At 43.4% G+C, this 25,914-nt stretch overlaps 1 protein-coding gene across 1 annotated transcript in view; it reads right to left on the bottom strand.

The window, feature by feature from the left end:
• The window catches only part of LOC144798021 (polycystin-1-like protein 2), an 849,694-nt gene that overhangs the window by 462,937 nt on the left and 360,843 nt on the right, over window positions 1-25,914 (bottom strand). The window contains exon 18 of the mRNA XM_078668807.1: window positions 12,417-12,599. Coding sequence (XP_078524933.1) covers window positions 12,417-12,599 — 183 coding nt within the window. The remainder of the gene's footprint in view (window positions 1-12,416; window positions 12,600-25,914) is intronic.

Here is a 25,914-nt window from a genome sequence, read left to right as displayed (position 1 = left end):
TAAAAGAACCGAAAAAGAAATCAGAAAGTCAGAATTAAGTAGAGAATCCTTGGAACGAGCCCAAGAAAGGGAATTAATCGAGATTGGTGAACGAGTTAAAACCGAACAGTCAGACAGACAGAGGCATGCTCTTATTAAGGGTATGTATCCTCTTCTTGCCGAGGGCCTGCCAAAAGCGACCCCGGAGGCATCCAGTAACTTTCCGCCACCATTAGTTCCGACCAAGCTGCGTCACAAACAGACCGCAGCTGATATTTTCATTTCGTCCTATTTGGACGACACAGTCCCAGAATATGCAAATCCTGTTCGCGCTCCGCCAGTCCCTGTAAATCAGGCACTCCCCGTTTCTCCAGACACCGGGGTACCCCTTGCAGTACCTGTTACGGTCCCCCCGGTCCAGCCCGCCATACCAGTTCAGCCCGCATTTCAATTTCCTGCCACACTAGTACGAAGAGGATCAGTCGACGATTCTAGTTTAGGGGCCGCAGGAGGAGGTCCTCCTCAGACCCCGCCGCCACATAAGCGTTTAACGTCAGCCGAATTACATGCACAAGCGTCACAGCGTACGCCCAGACATCAGTCTGTAGCAGAAATAAGAAAAGCCCTTAATGAATGCGGCTATGATCCAGTCCCAGGCGAGGATAATATGGTTTTATATTCATTACGTGTAAGAAAGGTGGCCGAGTATCTAGTCACCCTACCGAATATGAAAGAAGATCTAGACAGAATATATCGTTTCATCCGTACAGGGGATGATCCAGAAAGCATTGGCGAAGTCATGTCTCAAAGGAAAGCCGAGATCCAGCTCATGATACTAAAGTTTTTGATTAATTGTTTAATAAGAGAACAAGATTACCCGTCCAAAGATCAAGCCGAAATGAGAACCCTGACAAAGTGGAGTGATAATATAGCCGAGGGTAAGCACAGGACCATCAGTGCTATGGAAAGTATGTACAAGAAAATCCGTAAAGAAATAATAAAGTTACACGAACAGCGTAAAGCAGCACAAGTAAGCGAGAAAGAAAGTAACTCTGATACTGAAGAGGTAGACGACGAGAATTCCGCCAGAATAGCGTATGTAGGAAAATCTAGATTTCCAGATCGCCATTTACGCCTAGAACACAAGTCAACTTTCCATCATCCAGCACCAGAACAAGGTTCTCTAGAACAAGTGTTTCAAGCTACCGATCACATTCTGAAATCACGAATCGGTTACAGTGAGTTAAGTACTATGCATGAACAAGAACTAGCCCGATCAGCAGTCCGATGGACTACTGATTCTACCACTTTTCCAGACGAAATAGTGGCACAAATGTTTCTGAAAATGCCCCCAGCCGAGCAACGACTGGCGGGTATGTATATGATTCAGCACCTCATTACATTGTATGAGGGTCAGCACTCTGATCCAGGCCCGTTACATGATATCCTGAACGAGTTACTCCAGTATAGATGGAAAGGTTTAGGTACCGATTTAATTAGTGTCATTCTAGAACAGCGTCACAAATATAGAACGTTTTTGAACCCGCATTTTGTTCATGTCTCACCCCCAGAAAGTAAACCATTTTACATAGAGAGACAGAATCCGTTACGAGAAGTCCACCCAGTTAGAGGAACGGGTGGCGAACTAGAACGAGTGTTTGTTTACACCCCGATCACAAAGATGGAACTCTTAGAGATGAAAAAATTAATCCCCTGTCATGATAAAGATCCAGCAGGGTTCCATCGAGAATTAAAAGACATGCTCCGTATGGGAGAATACACGTATCCAGATATAATTAAAATGTTAAAGGTTCTGCTGCCCGCAGGGGTGTATGAAAAGCTCAAGGAAAAAGAATGGGAGGTGGGAGAGAAAAAGATCGATTGGGCAGTTCTAGAAGCGGAAGATAAGGCACGAGTATCAGGTACCGGTCTTGGAGCGAAATGTAAAGAATTACCTGAATTATTGATTCAAGTTTTACCCAGATTGTTAACAACGAAAAAGGAAGACTGGGATGCAATCTCAGCCTGTAAACAGAAACAAGACGAAGACATTAGTGATTTTTATTCTAGATTTGAGAAATGTTTTAGCATCAACAGTGGCCTCAAGACAAGTAGTGAGTCATACCCTCACCTTTTTGTTACTAAATTAGTCGAGAATTCAAGTCCACAAATTAAAAATCGAGTTTTGAAAGTCGAAAGTACCTGGCAAGCTAATACCCCGTCCCAGATGTTACAGATGCTCCAATATCACCAGAATAGAATCAGGGAAGAGCAAGAACACGAGAGAAAGCGTATGAAAGACACGAAAATGAAAGTACTAGTTGCACAATCTGTTCCTCAAGACAGTCAGAAGAGGGGTCCGAATCAAGCCAGTCATCCTGCAGCTCCCGTTAAAGGGAACTGCAATTATTGTAAACAGCCAGGTCATTTTATAAACGAGTGTGCAGTTCTGAAACACAACATAGCTACTGGTAAGACTAAAGAAAGACCACGTCCGCCTAGACAAGAACAAGTTTCACAGATTCCTCAGCCACAGAATGCACCACAGACAGTTACAGCACCGCAGCCCATCGCTGCAACACAGCACGTTACACAGCAGATGTACCAGTATGCACAGTCTGAGTATCCAGAGTATCAGCCATATTCATGAAACAGCCTAGAGAGGGAGGTAGGCTTGCCTCTCATCGAGATACCTGTAGATCAAGAAGGTCCCTATGTTCACAGTCAAGTATTAGGGAAAGACAGAAAGTTTTTGATTGATACAGGGGCAAGTAGGACCACAATTAGTCACGCCGAAGTTCCAGGGGCTCCGCTCTCAGGCTCAAGAAATGTTTCCCTTGGATTTTCAGGAAAACCCATTGTAAATGAAATATCAAAGCCAGTTACTCTAGAAGTAGGTCCATTGTCCCGTACTACTGATCTGTTACTTACTAAGTCATGTCCAGAGAATCTATTAGGTATTAAAACACTGAAAGAGTTAGGTGCAGTTATATGCTGTTCCCCAGAGGGAATACGATTGTTCCTGCGTGACTTTAAGGGTCACTATGTATTACGAGATTTTGATCCCAGATTGTCCAATGTTCCGCAGCATCTATGGGCGCAAGGTCCAACTGATGTTGGTTATATGCAAATCACACCCCATTGTGTGACTCTCAAGCCAGGTGTAGTGTTACCACGAATCAGACAGTATAGATTGCCACCGGAGGCTGTAGCAGCCTTATCCAAAATTATTGACGAGCTCATCGCTCAAGGAGTGGTTGTAGAAACTGACTCCAATGTATGCAATTCTCCGATCATTCCAGTCATGAAACGTACTGATCCAAATGCACCCCCAGTATATCGATTAGTGATTGACCTACGAGAGCTTAATAAATGTATTATTCCCCAGTACCCAGTTGTCCCAGATATCTCTTCCCTATTGACAGCCATTGATTCAGAAGCCTCATTTTTTACAGTCATAGACCTCAAGAATGCATTTTTTAGTGTCCCCATTCATCCAGACAGCCAGTTCCTTTTCGGATTTTGTTTAAATGGAAGGAGCTATATGTTCACACGAGCTCCTCAAGGTTTCACAGAAAGTCCTAGTATTTACAGTCAAGCACTTAAGAGACAACTAGACAACATTCACATGCCAACTGACACTGCCCTGCTCCAGTATGTCGATGATCTACTGGTCACAGCCCGTTCTGAACGAGCTTGCGAGCGAGCATCCCTCACAGTTCTGTATTTCCTAGCCGAGATGGGGCACAAGGTGTCCCCTTCGAAGCTTCAATTCTGTGTCCAGCAAGTGGTCTACTTAGGACACTTACTGTCCAAGAGGGGTAGGCAGTTGACACCTGACCGTATCCAGTTAATAGCGAGTCTTCCTCAGCCCAAGACCCAGAAGGAGGTACGTGCTTTTATCGGCCTCACTTCTTACTGCCGACAATGGATTCCTCAGTATGCATTTCTAGCCAAGCCACTGATACAGTTAACGACACAGGAGGCAGCCGTATCGACTGTCCTCCCTTGGACATCTGAACATACACTCAGTTTCAATGAGTTAAAGAAAGCCCTATGTCAAGCTCCAGTTCTAGCTACACCAAACTACAGTAAGCCTTTTACACTTTTCGTCACAGAACGCGAAGGTACAGCATTATCTGTTCTCACACAAGATCAAGCAGGACAATACAAGCCTTGTGCTTATTTTTCGAGCACATTAGATCCTGTAGCCCAGGCTCTCCCTGCGTGCCTCAAGTCAGTTGCAGCCACAGCACTAGCTATCAGACAAAGTGATTCCATAGTATTAGGACACTCCCTGACAGTACAAGTTCCACACTCCGTGGAAGTTCTTTTAAACCGAACACAGACTCAGCACTTGACAATTGCACGTTTAACAGGTTATGAATTGACACTGTTCCAGCCACACATAGAAATCAGACGCTGCAACATCCTGAACCCTGCTACACTGTTACCATCAGTTACTTTAAGTCCGGACACACACGACTGTGTGGAAGTAGTTAATATTACGACAAAGCCAAGACAAGATCTGACAGATATTCCGTTACCAGATCCCGACCTGACACTTTATGTGGATGGTTCATGTATGAGAACAAGTACAGGAGAACTAGTCGCCGCGTATGCAGTGACTACCGACACCGAAGTTATTAAGACACACCGTATTGACACCCTGTCCGCTCAAGCAGCAGAGCTAGTTGCTCTGACACAAGCCTGCATACACGCTAAGAACCGGAAAGTTAATGTTTACACAGATTCACGCTACGCATTTGGAGTCGTACACGACTTTGGAGTGCTCTGGCAGGAGAGAGGTTTCATGACTTCTCATGGAACCAAGATTCAGCATGGTCTCCTTATTCAAGCTCTGTTAGATGCCATACATTTACCGACATCCATTGCTATCATGAAATGCAAGGCACACACGAAAGTTACTGACATTATTTCCCAGGGTAACGATCTAGCAGATCGCACAGCCAAGCTTACAGCACAGACTCCAGACATTCCAGTTAACATGACACACACTCCAGATCCGACTACATGTATGACAGTTAAGGACCCTACTCAAGATGTCATAGATATCCAGTTACATGCTACTCCCGAAGAAATCAAGAAATGGTCCGAACAAGGAGGGGTCCAGACAGATCAAGGATGGTTAACGAAAGGAAAAGCCACTTGGTTTCTCCCCGACTCTATGGTTCAAGTCATTATCAATACCGCACATAGTCCAGCACATTTAGGAGAAAAAGCTATGTTAGACAGTATCCAGAACATTTGGTTCAACAAGCATTTACGAGCTGCAGCCAAGCAAAAAGTCCGTACCTGTATGATATGTTGTCAGTTTAATCCAGGTAAAAGTGTCCCGGTGGAACAAGGTGGATTCCAACCTCCTGACCACCCTTTTGAAGTCCTCCAGATGGATTATATTCAGATGGAGCGATGTCGAGGTTTCAAGTATGTCCTTGTAGTTGTATGCGCTTTGTCCAGGTGGACAGAAGCATATCCAGTCCCAGATTACACAGCCGCGACCACCGCCAAGCAGTTGGTTCGTGAGTTCTTCCCCCGTTATGGACTCCCTAGGGTCGTATATTCTGATAACGGCCAGCCATTCTCCTCAGAGTTAATGAAGCATGTTTCCCTTTTGTTAGGGTACCAGTGGAAGTTCCATTGTGTACGCCATCCTGAAGCAGCAGGTCTCGTAGAGAGACATAACCAGACCCTGAAAATTCGCATCGCCAAAGTATGTAAAGAGAAAGGTGTGGACTGGCTAGTAGCTCTGCCAGTCGCTTTGTTCTATATGCGCATGGTCGCACATTCCAGATCAGGTCTGTCCCCGTATGAGGTCGTTTTCGGCCGCCCCCCTAACATGTGGGGTACACCCAGACCCCGAAGTATTACCGATGTTTCAAGTAATATGCTGACAGATTACCTAGCTTCCTTGATGTCTGCCCTCAACTCTTGTCGTTCACAGGTTGCCGCCGCATTTCCAGACAATACCGAGGTGGCACCGCATGAAATCGTTCCAGGATCCATGGTCCTGGTGCGAAATTTTGACCGCTCAAGTCCGCTGGAGCCTCGCTGGAAGGAGCCCCGACAGGTCCTCCTCGCCACACGTACAGCCGTGAAGTTGGAGGGACGCAAAGGCTGGGTGCATCTTTCACATATAAAGAAGTTTTATGGACTGAAACCGGTCTCAAAGAACATTTCCCAGGATTTGAAGGATTACCAAAGTACTATTCTTAAGGACTGTCCCGCAAAGAACAATGATACTGCACCCTCCCCGTTAGAGAAAACTCCGCAGCAGGAGTATAAGTTGAAACTCCGGTCTAGTAAAATAAGTCAGCCAGTTTGATTGTCTAAGTCCTCCCCTAGGTGAAACGGTTAGACTGTTTCTGACATGTATAAAATAGACCCCCATAGTGAGAGAGTTAGTCAAAACTCAATCCGATGTATCGTTTTTCTAAGTTTCATATTATTTCTCAGCATTATGATTTCCTGCACCAGTTATGCATTTTATCTGTATTTTCCAGTCTCTCATGTAAATAAGTCTTCTAATGTTACAGTAGAACACACGTTTAGTGATCTGCCTCCTCATGAACTCTCTTACCGCCTCGCTATGCGAAATAATTCTTTCATCCGCATGTTACATTATTCACACCAGACCAGCAATGCCACTAATTGTTGGGTGTGTGGTCGACTCCCCCCTTTTCAGACACCGAAGGGAGTTCTGCCACTCTTTCCTTATCCTTTTTCACATAATGGTTCGTGTGGAGCATGGTCCACGTTAACGTCATCCTCAACAGATATGTCTTTTCTTAACAGTACATGTTTTCCAGACAAGCAAGGTCTCCCCCACAGAACCGGGTTAGATCTAGAAAATGAAGTGTATAATTTAGGTAATTATTCTTCGAATTTCATGGTCCTGAATGTTCAGTCTGATACTACTCCAGACTTACCTGCTATTTCAGTACTACCAGTCAAAGGTGAATTATGTGTCCGAAATAATGGTTCCGTACATGTAGGACATAGTGATTGTACTACTATTGTCAAGTATAGTGACAGTGGGAAATCTATTTTCAAAGCTTCACGTCATTCTTATTTTATTTGTGGTCAGACCGCATATGTTCGTCTGCCCCTCGATTGGGAGGGAACCTGTTACATTGCCTTCCTACTGCCACCGGTTTTTCTAGCCCCACCCGACTACCATAGGAATTCCCACCTAGTACATACTAGACACAAGAGAAACCTCCCGATTGTCGATTATACTGAAACTGCTCTAGAACAATATATAGATATCAATAAAGGTGTCTTTCCTTATTTAGGTACAGTTGTGAATAGTAAACTGATACGTAGATTAACCAGAACACTCGAAGCAGTAGTAATTGAGACTACTTCTGCTCTAAGTAATTTAACCGAAGAACAATCCTTTATGAGAATTGTCGTGCTCCAGAATCGTCTCGTCCTTGACGTCATATTGGCCGATAGGGGCGGGGCCTGTAGAGTCATCGGATCTAGTTGCTGCATTTTCATTCCAAATAACGCGCCGTCTGTTTATTCAGCTATAACCAGACTTCATAAAATTGCCCATCTGTTACACCAAAATCCAGGCACCTGGACATGGTCCGGTTGGTTCTGGAATATAATTTCCGCCTGGGGATGGAAAGTCTTGTCCTTTCTAGGTATTGCAGTAGCGATCATATTTAGCTGCTGCCTCTGTATACAATGTGGCCCTGCGATTTGCGGCATTTGTGCTACATCATGTATTCCTAGTCCCAAGCCCCGTTCTAAATCCCGTTCCAAGAAAATTCGAGACGAGCAAATGATACTGTATGAAATGATAGATGGTATCATGAATATTGATGTTTCCTGATGGAAACGTAGTGACAAGGAGGGAATGTGGAAAAGTAAATTTTGCTATGTTCTGTGTCCCTACGTGTCATCCATCATATGTTATCTGTGCATGATTAATATGCATATGTTATTCCCCATGTTCGATTAAAGACGCAATTATAGTTGTGTCCACCTTTAGTATGTCAGTTTCCAGTTCTCGTGAATACTACGAATATCAGGCCTATGTAAAGCTACGTTGCCACGTTTCTCAGTGTGCACGTTATTCCATTGTAAAATCTCCGTTTCTAGGCCTCAAAAGGGCCTGGACACCAGATTCAGCTCCTGTCCCCTGAAGCCTCGCTGAGGAGCGATACAGCCCCCGCCTGTATCCTCGACCCTTCACTTACTTCCTGCCTTGCAGTGCCCGGTTCAGCCTGGCTCTGCCTCTGAGTCTGCCAAGAGTATGTTATGATTCGAGTTATCAGTACAGCCCTCCTTCTCTGCATTCCTAAAGCTACTGAATCGCATCAATAGTTTCCGTCATTGTCTAGCCTCTACGTCTCCATGTAAGAGAAATACTGCATTTAATGATCATTTAATATTCTTCATCACGCACTACATGTAGAATAATGCATGCTCCAGTCTTAGAGTCTGTTCGCCTTTACCCCGATAACATTTGGATTCTATCAACATGTTCTCTAAACATCAGATACTAGATACTGCTTAGGTACATGTCGCCCTGACTCTCCAGACTTCAGTCTCTGCTCCTAGCACAGAGTTCATAGTCCCCAGCTTCTCCTAGTAACACGTCATTGCCAGTTTGCGCGCACCATCAGGTTAGAGGTCCCGGCTCCTTAGGTAGCCCCCTCCATGGTTTCCACCCCATTCATGACATATTCTGTTACGTTTGCATCACATGTCTATGTATACGCCCTGTTACACCTCTTTTCACCCTTATCTTTCGCGACTGCTACGCGTCACGCCTATTGCTCTTCCCACTGCTACGCCTATTGCGATGTAATGCTATGTGTTTGCGTTATGTATATATGCTCATGTACTGTTATTAAAAAGTTATCCTTCCGCCGATTCCGATCCTGACCCCGGCAGCGCTGCCAAGGCTTGCCATCCTATTCCTGTGCAGGTTGTCCTGTCCCTGTCTTTATGCTGTATTAAACCTGCAAAACTCCTACTACCTCGAATCTTGACTCTTATTTATTGAGCTATCTGTTATTCATTTATGCATTCAAAAAGAGAGGTATTATTTATTTATCTACCACACAACAACACCATTTGCCTATGGTCAGAGAGGTGTACTTTTCTGATGTTTGATGTTCAAGCCATTAAGAACATCTTTAAACTCTCTACTAACGAAGTGGGGACAGTTGTCAGATTTGAGTGGTTGTGTGGTTGATGATAAGCCTTCCACTACAGACAAACGTGAGTACGCATCAACAACCACCATGAGATGATGACCATTTCTTGTGGGGTCAGAAGAAGTCAACCTCAATCTTCTAGGAAGATCAGATATGCTCAGTGGGCGTTGAGCCATTTTGGGAGATAGACAGTTGCACAGATGACAACATTTGAGCTGCCTTTCAACCCATTGATCAAGGCTCAGAAACCACACTCGATCCATGAGGGCTCTTTTAGTTGCGGCAATGCCACAATGTCTTTCGTGTGCCAGTTCAATAACTTGTTGTCTCAGGCTTTCAGCAATAACTATTCTTGCCCCTCTTAGTATGAAACCATCATGTGTAACAGAAAGCGCTTCCCGGATATCTTTGAATTTCTGGTACTCAACATCATCTGTAAGAGGTCAAGTATGTTTTCTCCATGATTGCTTTGTGATGATTTCTTTGAGCTTAACCATGTCTTTGTTAGTATTAGTAGCTGTCACAATCTGTTCAATAGAAATCTAGAGCTGCAAGCGCACTTGACTTTACTATGAAGTCGATGTAGGCCTCAGCCGCTTTGGACGTTTTACTATGATCCTGTAGCGGCACCCATGAAAAGTAGTCTGCAGGGTTTTGAACCTTCCCTGGTTTGTGCATGCTAGTGGAATCAAATTTCTGCTGATGCACCTCCACCTCTCAGTGCAATAGGGGATCTTGGCATTCGGATTTCTAAAGATGGTGAGCAATGCCTGATGATCTGTGACATGGGTGAAATGGTTTCTGTACAGAAGCACATGGAAGTGTTCACATGCCCATACTACACCTAAGCTTTCTTTCTCAGGTTGAGAATAGGCACTTTCACTCTGAGATAGGATCCGCTGAGCATAGGCCACAATCTGTGTCTGAGCTTTGGGCTCTCCATTGTGTTGGGCAAGGATTGCACCCAACCCCACCGGGCTTGTATCTACCACAATCTGTGCATGCAATTTTGGATCAAAGTAAGCAACTTCAGTTGCATTTTCAATCGCGTGTTTTTTTGGGTTTTTTAACTTTGGTCATATTCAGATGACCACCAAAATGGAAAATCTCGCTTTGTTAGGTCTCTCAGAGGGGCACTCACAGTGGCAAAATCACAAATGTACCTAGAGCAGCATCTGGCCATGCCTAAGAAGGATCACACCATGGTCACATCTTCTGGAGAGCAAGTAGATAACAATGCTTGTAGCTTTTCAGGGTCAGAAGTCATTCCCTTTTAGAGCAAATATGCCCAAAGAATTTAAGTCTGTTTTTATGAAACTCATACTTCTTTGCATTTAGTATGAGACCTGCATCAGCAAGCAGACAGTATACTTGCCTGAGTGCTTTATCTCTTGCTTTCATGTAGCCCCAAACACCGGTATATCATCACTTTAGTTAAAGTCATGTAGTACTGGCTGAATAATTCGACAGAAGACATCTTGAAAGATTTCTGCAGCTCACGACACACCAAAACTGAGTCTTTTATATCTGAAAAAATCAACATGAGTTGAAAAAGTAGTAATGCACCTATAGTTTTCTTCCAGTTCAAGTTAATGTTAGTCTTTGTTCAATTCAAGGCGGGAGAAAACGTTGGCTCAGTTCAGATGCGTGATCATGTCCGCTGTGTGGACCTGGATGTGTTTGTCTTTTGATTGCTTTGTTGGCCTGTCGCATATCAACACAAATGTGCAATAAACCTCCACTGTCCTTTTTGGCACCATTGCAATGGGTGAAACCCACTGTCTCGGACCATTAGAGTGTTCGATGATGTCATGCTTTAACAGCGTTTCTAGCTCTTTCTCAATGGCGTCCTGTAAGTGAAAAGCATTTCAACGGTGTCGCTGTGCAACGGGGCGAATATCTTCATTTATGTGACGCTGCACCTTCATTGTCTTAAGTTCCCTAAGTCCATGTAACAGTGCCCCGAAATTGACTAACTATTTCAGAATGGGCATTCAAGTTGTAGTTAATAGAGATCAGTCCCATGTCATCAGGTGTATCGAAGTTAAATAAGCATGCGCTTGACAAAAATTGGCGCTTGCACTGTCATTTTCTCATGCTGCATGGTGGCTACAATGGACCCCTTGCTTTGCAAGGGTTTAGAAGCTACCCAAGTGTACACCTGTGTTCTCAAAAGTGTGAGATGTTGTATCGAGACAGTTTTTTGTACTTTTCTGCTGGCATGATGTTCATTGTCTATAATAAAATTTGTTGGGAAACCATTCAACTTGAGCATAATTTTGGGACAATGACCACATGACTTTTGTTGCTTCTTGTTGCGATGCTTTTTACATTTGGTTTCATCTTTGCAAGCGGCCAATCTTACATGCGCGCGTCGGTCTATGACTGACATCACTATCACACATCCATCTTCCTTACTGTCACTCGATGATGACATTAACAAGCCTTTGGAATAACTTGGGCATTTTGGAAAACTGCAAAATGTGTTGGCCAGGAACTTTCAGAAATTTACCGAGCTAATTGACACACAATGGACGTTTTCAAAATGTTAACTGAGACAATAGGAAATTCCATGTTTAATGTATTTTTCTTCCTGTTTACTCTTTGTTTTGGACCCTGCAATTGTGGCTCCTGCTAAGAGTGCTGTTATAAAATGGTACACCTTGATTGTTCCACTACAAACTCTGCTACTGTGTGCCTGCCAACCTGTTAGGGTCTGAGACTGACATTAGGAATTAATATCATATTAAAAACTAACAAGTGAAAGTGCAAACCAGCCGATTTGATCTAGATAAATTGCATTTCATCCAGACAGTTCTAAGTCAATGACATGCATCTTACAAAGCTTCAATGTCCCCTGACAGTTCTGACACACAACCTGTAGCAAAACAGATCTAAAATTGGATAACAGAATGGTGGAGTCTGCGAGAGGATATCCCTCTAGCCCTATTATGGAATTTGAAAAGTCTGACATTTGGACGAATTATGAAAGCAGAGCACTTGGATTTTGGCAAGATCATTGCCATGGTATATTTATAAATCTTTGCAATGTGACATATTTATGACAATTCCTTGATACCAGCCTACACCCACTGTGCCTTGAGTTTTACATTTGTTCAAATTTGCTCTCCAGCCATTGGCTTATACTCGGCTCAGAAATGCAGGTTGTCTCCTCTTTAACCCCCCCACCCCCCATCAGTACAGTGCCATCACCGAGATTATCTAATTAATTCATCTCACCTGTGCTGGGTCTTGGCCAATGGAGCTCTCAGTTGTGTTTTGAGCACTGGCCTCCAGCACACTGTTCACAGCATTGAACAGATAAGTTGCTGCATCCTTTCGCTTCTGTTCCCCCTCCTCTTCTTCACCCCTGACCTCCAGTAAGGACCTACTCACATCTTCCAGAGTACTGCTGGCTTCCACCTCAGAAAGAAAGAAGATACAGTATTTCACTTTCGACATCCCTGACATCACTGGATACAGAAATCTACACACCAGTGTCTTTTCATGTGTCTCTGCATTTTTGGAAAGTGAGTAAGTAAAATATGCATGCCAAATACCCAAGAAAAAGTACTTTTTGCTCTTTATTTACTTATTTAATTTCTGAACTATTCTAAATGACAGTGGCACTCAGCAGCTTGGTGTGCATAAATAATGCTCTTGACCTTTGTGCAGCATTGTTGATAATTTGTGTAGTATTGCTGCACTTGTATTTCATTCTGCTATGCTACAGTACTATGTATAGTATGCTGTGGTGGGTGCCCATAGTATCACTGTCTCATGTGTGGTATTGCTGTTCCAAGCAGTTGTGGTGTCTTAATATTGCATGAGATGTTTCATGACACAGCATCGCACCCACTTCAGTGACTACCACAACATCAACAAGAAAAGTAGATGTGGGTTTAAGAAAAGTAAATGTATACTTACCTTGATGTTGGAGTGATAGGCAGTGTAATGGAAGTGATGCGTTTCTAGATCAATAAAAACATCTTCAATATAGTGACATTCAGTCCACCCATATCTATCTATCTATCCTATCTATCTATCTATCTATCTATCTATCTATCTATCTATCTATCTATCTATCTATCTATCTATCTATCTATCTATCTATCTATCTATCTATCTATCTATCTATCTATCTATCTATATATATATATATTCACTGAATAAAACCATAGGTTTGACACCAGTTATAGTTAGCTGGAAATTTTACTCGCATAAAACCATTGAAATTCCCACGTTATAGTTAGTTGGACTCACTATAACTTGCGCGTGCAATGCACTGCTGATGACGTCACATATTACATCACTCATGACATGGTCAGTGACATCACTCATGACATCACTGATGACACCATCCAGTGAATGTGTGTCTTTCTGAAAAAATAAATATGTTTTATATATGTATATGTAAAAGTAGATGGAAGAATAAATATTTAAATAAGTGTTTACATGTTGATTGGTTAACTGGCTTATTAAGTGTATCTTAGTGAATACATATATTAGTGAGTAATGTTTAAATATTTAAATATATGTATTAGTGTTTCACTTTGTGTATAAGTGGCTGCATGGGTTGGTGAGTAGCTACATGTGTATGTATATGGGTTATTACATGTTTTTCTTAGTATCAGTATGAGTGTTTGTATGGTTTGGTGGGGGTATTACTTAGCACATAGATGCATGAGTGACTGACTCTCTGTTTGTATGTGTTTTGAAGACAGCATATGTGCAGGACTGTATGGGTGGATGAGTGTATATATGTGTGTGTTAGTGAGTGAATGACTGTCTCACTAGTGTCTTTATCAGTAACTACATATGTTTCAATCTAATATATGTGAATATTGATGTATATAAGTGAGCATATGTGAGAGTAAGAGATTGTAAGAGTTTCTGTTTAAATAAGTATGTGTTTCTATAAGTGATTGTTTAAGTTTCCTTAGAAGTAAGGTGGTTGTGTGTGTATAGCTGTATATGCAAATAAATGGATGTTCAATACTTTATTTGCATGTGTGAGTATGTGTGAGAGTATCTTTTGGATGACTGTCGGTGTATAACAGGATGTATAGGTGTATCACTACATATGATGAGTGAGTATATTTATGAGTGACTATATAGAACTGTTGGTCAATGAGTGGATGTATATATAGATGGTGGAATTATTGAATTGGTTGTTGTAACTGGTATGGGTATCTCCATTTGTTTGAAAATTTAAGTTTCTATTTTTGAATATGTATTTCAAGGGTTACATTACAGTGAAAGGAGGTCTGTCACTCTGTTACAAGGATGGTGTCATCAGTGATGTCATGAGTGATGTCACTGACCATGTCATGAGTGATGTAATATGTGCCGTCATCAGCAGTGCATTGCACGCGCAAGTTATAGTGAGTCCAACTAACTATAACGTGGGGATTTCAATGGTTTTATGCGAGTACAATTTCCAGCTAACTATAACTGGTGTCAGTGAATTTTATAGGTTTTTTAAATGTTAATTCCTAACTATAACTGGTGTGAAACCTAAGGTTTTTTCAGTGAATTTCATAGGTTTTTTAATAGCAAATCTCTATAGGTATGAAATGTAATATTTTTTATAATGAATTTTATATTTTATAATTATGTAATACTATTTTTTTTATGGTTTTTTTTTTTTGCCCCGGAGCGCTCCCGGGGCGCGTACCGATGCGCTCACCGGTGAGCGCATTGTTACGGCGCGCCCTGGGGCACGTACCGGTGAGCGTCCCTTTAGCGCTATTGCCGCGAATGAAAACAACATCGTGATGTATCGCGTAGCCGCGATAATCACCCACACAACACAACAACTCTATTCACAGCTACCCTACCTCTAAGCACTTTCAATTATTATTTTACTGTTTCACTGGGTTTTCCCCTTGGTACGCTCCCTGGTACGCTCCCCGGTGCGCGTACCGGGCACTCCCCTCGCGAAAATCGAATTTTTTTTTTTTTGCCCCGCGGGGACCTTTTATGGCCCCCACATCAAACCTAGGGGGTCAGGAGGGGTCTACCCTGCCCCCTTATGGTCATTTCCCCCTTTGTTTTTGCCACCTCTTCTGTCTCGATCCTACCGAGACACAAGATGGCGGCCGCTCCGGACTGTTTGGAATGTTGACAGACACCCGAGAGCCAATCAGCTTTCCGCGCGCGAACTCGCGTTACGCGCCTGGTGCGCTCCCCGGTGCGCGTACTGGGGCGCACTTATGGATATATATATTTTTTTGAACCTAAATTACTCAAAATCCTCTGGAGCACATATCTTGAGACATAGCAAAGGCACATCGGGCTACCAGTCCCTACAATTTTGCCAAGTTTGGTGGAAATCCATTCAGCCGTTCGAGCTAAAAGTGAGTCCAACCGCCCTATGGAAATTAACATGGGGAAAACACGTTTTGGGACCCCCCTTTTATCTCGGCCCCCGCTTCACGAATCCCCCCAAATTTTCAGGGAAGGAGCGGAGCGGAGCTGGCCACCTAAATTTGAGAAATTCGCGAAAATTCGTCCACCGGCGCCAAAGTTATTCCCAATAGAATATTGCGGATTTCCTATGGAAACTAGGTCCTAACTATAACTACCTACTGGCGACCGCCAGTAGGTAATATATATATATATATATTACCTACTGGCGGTCGCCAGTAGGTATATATAGTTAGGATTTTTTCTCTATGGGTTTTTTGAAAATTCTATGTCTAATAACTTTGGCGTTTGTGGACGGAATTGGCTGAAATTTTCAGGAAAATGGCACATTTTGTTTCTGAGCAGCCCTTGAAAATTTGGGGGGGGTTCGTCAAGGGGGGGCCGAGAAAAAAGGGGGGTCCCAAAACGCGTTTTTCCCATGTTAATTTCCATAGGGCGGTTGGCCTCACTTTTAGCCCGAACGGCTGAATGGATTTGCACGAAACTTGGCAAAATTGTAGGGACTGGTAGCCCGATGTGCCTTTTGTAGGTCTCAATATATGTGCTCCAGTGGATTTTGAGAAATTAACGTTTAAAAAAAGATATATATCTGTAACAGCGGACCGGGCAGCGCTCTGGTTCGCGGACTTTTCGCGCAACGGAGCTTTGTGAAGCGAAGCTGATTGGTTCTCCGGCGTCTGTCAACATTCCAAACAGTCCGTAGCGGCCGCCATCTTGTCTCTCGGTAGGATCGAGAGACAAGAGGAGGTCAAAACAAAGGGGGAAATAACTATAAGGGGGCATAGTAGATCCTCGCTGACCCCCTAGGTTTGATGTGGAGGTTTTAAAAGGGCCCCGCGGGGCCAAAAAAAATAATAATAATAATAATCGAACGGCTGAATGGATTTGCACGAAACTTGGCAAAATTGTAGGGACTGGTAGCCCGATGTGCCTTTGCTAGGTCTCAATATATGTGCTTCAGTGGATTTTGAGAAATTAACGTTCAAAAAAAGATATATATCTGTAACAGCGCACCGCTTCGCGTACTTTTCGCGTTACGGAGCTTTGCGAAGCGAAGCTGATTGGCTCTCCGGTGTCTGTAAACATTCCAAACAGTACGTAGCGGCCGCCATCTTGTCTCTCGGTAGGATCGAGAGACAAGAGGAGGCCAAAGCGAAGGGGCAAATGACCATAAGGGGGCATAGTAGATCCTCGCTGACCCCCTAGGTTTGATGTGGAGGTTTTAAAAGGGCCCCGCGGGGCAAAAAAAAATAATAATAATAATAATCGAACGGCTGAATGGATTTGCACGAAACTTGGTAAAATATTAGGGACTGGTAGCCCGATGTGCCTTTGCTATGTCTCAATATATGTGCTTCAGTGCATTTTGAGAAATTAACGTTCAAAAACAAGATATATATCTGTAACAGCGCTCCGCTTCGCGGAGATAAAATTATATCTGTATTACCTAGCTGTTGCTAACACCAGTTAGCGACGGCTAGTAGGAGATAGCGACCATCTTGGGTCCCACTTTGCATGTGAGTGATATTTATCACTAATGACATGCAAAGTGGGCATGCCAAGATGTTAGCGACTGGAAACAGTCGCTAACATCGCTATCTCCTATTATCAACTTTTGGAAATATTCGAGATAAGCGCGAATATCTCCAAAAAGTAACAGCTGCCCTGAGCAGTTCTTAGCCATGTTATCCAATGGGAGGTGGATAACATGGCTAAGAGCATTAGCTCGGTAATGCATGAATATCGCGGAGTTTTCAGCGATATTAATGCATTGCGCTCGTTTTTTATCGTATTTGCGATAAACCTTGATAATAGCAAGGTTTATCTGCGATAATTTCTGACGGTAAAAAAATCTTTGCAATGCATCGTTAGGGATAAATATCGCTTAACTTTGGTAATATGCCCCAACGTCTGTTAACGTTCGATTCGAAGGAAATCAGGAATTGTTGAAAAACATTGTGTGCGCCATCTTGTCTTTTTTCAAATGCCACACTTTTGTCGTGCACGGCAGCCATTTTAGATGCCTTGACCAGACCCACTCTGTGCACGCTGTCGATCCTTAGCATGGCTCCCCACCCTCGCAAGCATCTCACCCAGGCAGTGGTCACCCCCGCTCTCTGTCTTATGCATGGGTAATAAACCTCCCCCCATCTGCGCTGCTCTTCCCTGAGAATCACACCCTGTGCCCGCCCGACACCTCCCTTTCGCCCTATTCACTACCGCACCCTCTGACACTCCTTTTCCTCTGTGTCCGATTGTCCAGGCCGGTCCTAGGCTATCAGCTAGCCCTGCAGATGTAGTTTATGGCCACAGCTGTAAAGAATCACCCCTCTTCAAAGGAGTTATAGTAGATCAAGGCCCACACTCGATGAGATCCGTCACAGCAGAAGCGTTGCTATTATCTGAAAACCATCCTGTATTGTGATTGGGGAGGGGACCGAGCGTGAAGCGGAAGATTCCAGGGATGACTCTTTGTACATCAAAGTTTTTACAATTATGTGTCACATTAAAAATATATAGCACTCCGACAAAGTAGTAAGATTATAAAACTTTAATAATTTATAAATATATACAAGAAAACAAAAATAGTAATAACATATAAACATTTTTAGAGAAAAACAACGAAGTAGCGGTCGGCTGTGCGAATAGTCCCAACGCAGCACAACGTCCAGATTTCCGGCGTGGGGCGTCGCGGGGGGTGGGTCATCAGTAGCAAACTGTTGTGCGAATAGTTCCAAGGCAGCAGAACGCGCCGAAATCTAGATGACACGAAAGTGATGTCTAGTAAGTTGCCACCCAGCAAATAACGGCGTGGGGCGTCGCGGGGGGTGGGTCATCAGTAGCAAACTGTTGTGCGAATAGTTCCAAGGCAGCAGAACGATGGCACCAAGGTGATGTCCAGTAAGTTGCCGCACTGGTTTTGGTATCCTACAATGCTGCTCCGAATAACGGCGTGGAGCGCCCCGGGGGAGGCGGCGTGAACGGGCCTCTCCAGGTGGAGTCTCATCTGTTTTAGTGGGGCGCCCCTTTACCGTTTCAGTTGCCATTCCGTCCGCTTTTGGTCCACTGTGTCAAAATCCGCCATTCAGCTGAGTTGCACCCACTCTTGCGGTGCAGCGATAGGCGGCTGCCACAGGACTCTCAAAATGGCGGCAGGCTCTTTCCTTTTTGGGCGTGGTCCACTGAAATGGCCCTGGGACACCTTGGAAATCGGACGCTTGTCTGCTAGGTCTTGGACCCCATTCTCGAAAGCGTCCCCTCCGCCTTGAGAATTCATCAAAAGTTTTGGGGGCCCCGACTCCTGCAGGCTTCTGGTGGGGAGCGGCTGCCATGATTGCTCGCGGAATGACCACGACGGAGCTACGAGATGGTGGTGCTCTCATGCTGACGCCAGTTTAGTCTGAAACATCCAGAAACAAGGTGGGGCTTTCATCGTTTGGGGGGAAAAAAAAGTTTTCATCCAATGAAAAGTGTTGTTTTTAGGTCATATGATCAAGCCTTCCATCATTCGGAAACCAAAAGTAAAATGAACCAATGAAAAGTTTTATAAACAAGTCACATGACCTGTTATGCGGCATAGGGTATAAAATGCGGAGAAAATACGTTGGCACGTGAGGCGGCGTCAGTAGCGGACCGATGTGCGAATAGGCCGAAGGCAATACAACGCGCCAAGATCCGGATGGCACCGAGGTGGTGTCATAGTTGAGAGTTCTGAGCAGCGGTTGTAACACTGTCTGAAGCTTATTTGCAGCTGCTGCAGCTTCACTACGCGCCAAGATCCGGATGGCACCGAGGTGGTGTGTAGCAAGTTGCCGCACTGGTGTGGCCATCCTACAATGCTGAAAGTCGGCGTGGGGCGCCCCGTTGGCCTGTGAGTTTGCGTCAGTAGCGGACCGATGTGCGAATAGGCCGAAGGCAGCACAACGCGCCAAGATCCGGATGGCACCGAGGTGGTGTCTAGTAAGTTGTCGCACTTCTGTGGCCATCCTACAATGTTGAAAGTCGGCGTGGGGCGCCCCGTTGGCCTGTGAGATGGCGTCAGTAGCGGACCGATGTGCGAATAGGCCGAAGGCAGCACAACAATATTTTCTGACTGACACCACAAGGCGCTGAGATGCCAAGATCCGGATGGCACCGAGGTGATGTCTAAGTTGCGGACTGATGTGCGAATGGGGCCAAAGGCAGCGTAACAATATTTTTTGTATGGAAGATACCACTAGGCGTTGAGATGCCAAGATTCGGATGGCACTGAGGTGATGTCTAGCAAGTTGGTGTGGTCATCCTACAATGCTGAAACTCGGCGTGGGTCGCCCCATTAGCCTGTGAGATGGCGTCAGTAGCGGACCGATGTGCGAATAGGCCGAAGGCAGCACAACGCGCCAAGATCCGGATGTCACCGTGGTGGTTTCATAGTTGAGAGGCACTTCATCTGCAGTGGGGCGCCGAGATCCGGATGGCACCGAGGTGATGTCTAGCAAGTTGCTGTACTGGTGTGGTCATCCTACAATGCTGAAACTCGGCGTGGGTCGCCCCATTAGCCTGTGAGATGGCGTCAGTAGCGGACCGATGTGCGAATAGGCCGAAGGCAGCACAACGCGCCAAGATCCGGATGTCACCGTGGTGGTTTCATAGTTGAGAGGCACTTCATCTGCAGTGGGGCGCCGAGATCCGGATGGCACCGAGGTGATGTCTAGCAAGTTGCTGTACTGGTGTGGTCATCCTACAATGCTGAAACTCGGCGTGGGTCGCCCCATTAGCCTGTGAGATGGCGTCAGTAGCGGACCGATGTGCGAATAGGCCGAAGGCAGCACAACGCGCCAAGATCCGGATGTCACCGTGGTGGTTTCATAGTTGAGAGGCACTTCATCTGCAGTGGGGCGCCGAGATCCGGATGGCACCGAGGTGATGTCTAGCAAGTTGCTGTACTTGTGTGGTCATCCTACAATGCTGAAACTCGGCGTGGGTCGCCCCATTAGCCTGTGAGATGGCTGTTCTTTGGATTTGGGCCTGGTCCACCAAAATGGCCCTGGGACACCTTAGAACTCGGACGCTCGATTTTTTTTTACTTTCCTGTACATGCAAAAAAAGGTAAATGCCCGGTACGTTACACGCTTCATCTGCCACGATGAACTCTCCAGAGGAACCGAAAAAAAATATAGTTGTGGTAACTATACCATGCATCGTCATATGGAGAGGTGGCACCAATTAATTATAGTGCTGCATAAAAGAGAGATTTGGAGGAGAACCCCTGACCTGCTAGTACATTCATCAAAGAAGTGGCACTGAGAGCTTCAGAGGCAAGGGAAACGGTCCCAAATATTTAGAAGAACTTTGGAAAGATTAAAATGACATGTTTAGATTGTGGCAAATTAATTTCATGTGGACAGATGAGTGTTACTCTAATAAATACAGCATATGAACATCATCATAGTCGATGGTTGGTAGAGACATTTTGACTATATCCTGGACCTGCCCGTCCTCGCCCAAAATGGCGCCGGAATAAATGGGACTCGTAACTCCTTGTTGTGTACTGGTTGCAGAACCTTGAAATCACGAGATACGTATGCAGTTTTGAAGCACATGGCGGGCGGGGACGAGAATTGATTGAATATTTCGACATCCCTATTGATATTAAGTTCTGATGCGTTATTGATTACTGTACTGTTGAAAGTTCGAATTAACGTCACCCATGGTACTTGCCCGCAAATGTATATCTAGATAATTTTATTGTAACTGGCCCTGTCGTATTTTAATTATAAAATGTACGTCCACCGATTCCGTAACTGTTAGACACCTTAGTTCTTGCAACCTAATGGCCCGCCCGTTACGTTCCTCTACAGTGTAAATGTCTATTCATCATATACGATTACAGTTTGCTCTGTGGCAGGCCCACGTGGTTATAGGCTCGTATTTGTATAATGAAATTTTCACAATAAAGGTTTTTAAAAGAAAACATGGTAGTAGTATATACATTGGTAAAGTTTTTAATAATAGTGACTGTTTTAGAATCATTAAAAGGCAAGTGAAATAAAGCAGACCAATTACATGAAGGGTAAAAGGTATAATACGAAGGAACGCAGTAAAGATAAATGGTCAAGGGCTGTTGTGTTTTCTATTCCTGCAACATAAAGTGATCGATAAGAATCTCATATTCAGGCGTATCGGCGACTAAGACAGCAGGTCGACCCTCTTTTGCTCAACGGCTCCGTCATGGGACGAAGAAACGCTCTTTTTCTCGAAAAAAGAATATATTTTACTTGCAGGACAGTTGTAAAATTTCCGGGAAAGTACATTAGCCTGGAACATTATAACATATATTTAAGAAAAAATAATGTTCGGAAGTAATGAAAAGCGTAATTTTTAGGTCATATGACCAAGCCTTTCATCATTACAATAAGAAAAGTAAAATGAACCAATGAAAAGTTTTATTAACAAGTCACATGACTTGTTATGCTTACGTTACGCGCTGCGCGCCCCGGATGACTTCCGGATGCGCTAACGCGGCGCGTCATATGACGCATTACGCGACAACGCAGGTACAGAATATAGTCAAAATGTCTCCACCAACCAGCGGTCGGAACACAACCCCTTTCAGCAGGCTAAATAGTTCTGTTAAATGACAACAGAAGGGACAGGCAACAAGAACCATCAGTCAAAGAGGGGAGAGCTAGTTCTTCTCTACCGGGTTACATTGGGGCGCTACCGGAACTGATCGAATTGGTAGTCTACAGTGTTTCTGGATGTTTCAGACTGAAGCTGGGGTTAGCATGAGAGCAGCACCATTTCGTAGCTCCGTCGTGGTCATTCCGCAACCAATCATGGCAGCCGTTCTTTATCGTTATTTTGGGCGGGGTGGGTGGCGGAGCCGAGCTGTTTTGCAGCCATCATTGTGTGGAGTTCAGTTCATCTCACTAGTTTTGTATTTGTCATGAGGGGTTGTTCCTAATGTTTCTATTTTAGCGAGGTCAAAAAGAGATCCCATTAGTGGCCTACTGATTTTGCTCGATTCCTTTTCTTTTTTTTTTACACGATTTTTCGTTATCTGCAAAGACTAAACAGAGTATTGCGACTCTGTGTTTGTTTGTAAATAGAGAATGAACCAAAGAGAACTAATTCTAAAACAGTAAATACTTGGATAACAATCAATCAAATGGAGAGAGAAGCAGGCACGACGGATTACAATGGGGGCAAAGACCTGCGTTAACTACCTTTCACTATCTGCAAAGAGAGAGTACTCCTAATAGAAATGAGGGGGGGGGGGGGCACCATTCAAAGCAGATCAGTGTGCATAAACACGAAAATGTTTTCACTTACCACGTACTTGACATTCGACAGCTTATGATATTTGCTATTAAAAAACCATTGAAATTCACTGAAAAAACCATAGGTTATAGACCATATATAGTTAGGAATTAGCATTTACAAAACCTTGAAAATTCACTGAAAAAACCATAGGTTATAGACCATATATAGTTAGGAATTAGCATTTAAAAAACCTTATTTTACTCACACAAAACCATTGAAATTCCATATATAGTTAGTTGCACTAACTATATATCGCGCACCTGCAATCCACTGCTGATCATGTCACATATTACATCATTCATGACATGGTCAGTGACATCACTGATGACATCACTGATGACATCTCAAATGACATCACTGATGACATCACTGATGACATCTCAAATGACATCACTGATGAGATCACTGATGACATCTCATTTGACATCAATGACCACATCACTGATGATATCATTCATGTGACAATACAATGCATCTCCTCACATTTTAATATAACCTCTGTTTCACCCAGTGTTAAATACAGAGTATAATTTTTGAAACCATTGACACACCAATACTAGTTACTACATACGTACTCACTGATTCCTACGTCTACACACACATTCACTCATTCACCCATACAATCATTCATACATACAATCACTCATCTTTACAACACTATCATATGCACTCATACACCTATACAGACACTCACACTCTGCCACTCATCCATGGAGTTACTCACACACCTAGTCAGTCCTGTAAAGAATCAATCACACTTCCATTTTTTTTGTCTATACAGTTAAACATAGAGCACCTTACATTTTCAAACATATACTAACACATACTTACTTTCTTATACAATCATTGATACAAGTACACATTGATCTGCACAGAGTCACACACCTCCCAGCCAGCCACACACACACTCAGTCTCCCATACAAATACTTAGACAATCAATCAATAACCCATATAGTTAATCATATAGCTACTGATCAACACATGCAGCAGTTTACAGAACAACAGACATAATGATGCACAAATTAAGACAGTTTAGTCACTAACCCATGCACTCAGTGAGACACATTTAATCACTCACTCATACATTCAGTCATGCACCTACTAAATCCTTCGTCCAGACACTTATACATCTACTCATTCTTCAATATGTAAAACATATTTAAACTTTACAGAAACACACAGTCACTGGATGATGTCATCAGTGATCTCATCAGTGATGTCATTTGAGATGTCATCAGTGATGTCATCAGTGATGTCATTTGAGATGTCATCAGTGATGTCATCAGTGATGTCACTGACCATGTCATGAATGATGTAATATGTGACATGATCAGCAGTGGATTGCAGGTGCGCGATATATAGTTAGTGCAACTAACTATATATGGAATTTCAATGGTTTTGTGTGAGTAAAATAAGGTTTTTTAAATGCTAATTCCTAACTATATATGAACTATAACCTATGTTTTTTTCAGTGAATATATATATATATATATATATATATATATATATATATATATAAATAAAGCTCCAGTTGTACCAAACAATCCCAGGGCACTCATGGGCGGGTGCTCCAACACGCCGGTACCGCGTGTCATAGATCAAAGCTCAAAAACCTCGTTGTTTCTCCAAAACAAAGTAGAAGCACTCCGTGGCGGGCGGTCAAAGTTATTTATTCAGCAACAGCAAAGTGTGCACAGACGCGTTTTGGATGTCTAGTCCTTCGTCAGTGTTTACAACATGGCGTGTGTGAGGTGGCTGTAATTAAGCAAGTCATCACGACATATACATTGAAAGCGATGACGGCTTCTGCACTCGAGTTTTGCATGTGAATTGCGCGGCCATGATGAAATTCTAAGTATATAAACATTTCGATATTTGAAAGCGCTAGAATGCAGCGTCAATCCCACAAAACCAATTTCACGCCGTATATCGGCAGATTGGCCGCTATGAGCCGGTATTATTAGCAACAATAGAGCCGTGTATCGGCAAATGCCACCTCACACACGCCATGTTGTAAACACTGATGAAGGACTAGACGTCCTATGACATGTGGTGATATTTCAATACCTATGTAAGTTAGTCGGTGTTCAAAGAATGTCAACATGCATTGACATAAAACAAAAATGAGCTGAGAGTTGACACACAAGTGGTAAGAAATTTAGAGGAAACTGAAAAGAAATCATTTCCATCTGTGCATTGCTAAATTTGGCGAATGCAAAGGAAGAAACTGAAGGAGTAGTACACCATCTGCTCATTCACTGTAAATAGCTATCTGAATATATGAAATTATTTTATCTGCTGGTACTTCATTAATATTGAGAACCTGATTCCCATTTAATCATGTGCTATTTTCAACAGTTGAACACACAGATCTGATTCCAGTCTTTGAAATGTAGCTTGAATGTTCATAATTTTCACAATAAGACTAAAGACACCCTCTATAACGAGGCCCTGCCATCTTCAAAACCCTTAATACGAAGTGTATGCTGCAACCAGTTACTCTTGAAAATACAACAAACTGAAAATCAGTACTCCTTTAAGAAGTAAGCTGGGTAAAGACAATGGAATACTTGCTGAAATACAGTTGTGGACAAAGGCTTACTCAATGGACCTCATTCAGGAACCTGTAGAAATCTTGAGATGGAAAATAGCTGTGATTGTGGTAATTACCAAAGCTAAAACATAAGGCTAGTCTCCCTCCTGAATTATCCTATAAAGATATTGTAGAAACAGGTAAATCAAATGCTCTCTCTTATCTGGACAAAACTCAGATCCTCAATCCAATTCAGTCAGACTTTCAATCATCTCACAGCATAGAAACAGCACTTTAGTCAGTCCTGGACCGCCTGCGCCTATCAGCAGACAGAGCTATACCAACAGTACGGGTGCTGTTACCTCTTGTTAGACTTGTTTGCCGCATTTGATATGGTGTCACATGCTTTTTTGATCAAGAGAATGAAGGAAGTTGGACTGGTGAGAAGGCAGTTGAGTGGCATCTGGAAG

The sequence above is a fragment of the Lissotriton helveticus genome, chromosome 12 (genome assembly GCF_964261635.1).
Source record: "Lissotriton helveticus chromosome 12, aLisHel1.1, whole genome shotgun sequence".
Classification (NCBI taxonomy): Eukaryota; Metazoa; Chordata; class Amphibia; order Caudata; family Salamandridae; genus Lissotriton; species Lissotriton helveticus.
The sequence above is the reverse complement of the archived record's forward strand: the minus strand, read 5'-3'. Positions and strand labels throughout refer to the sequence as shown.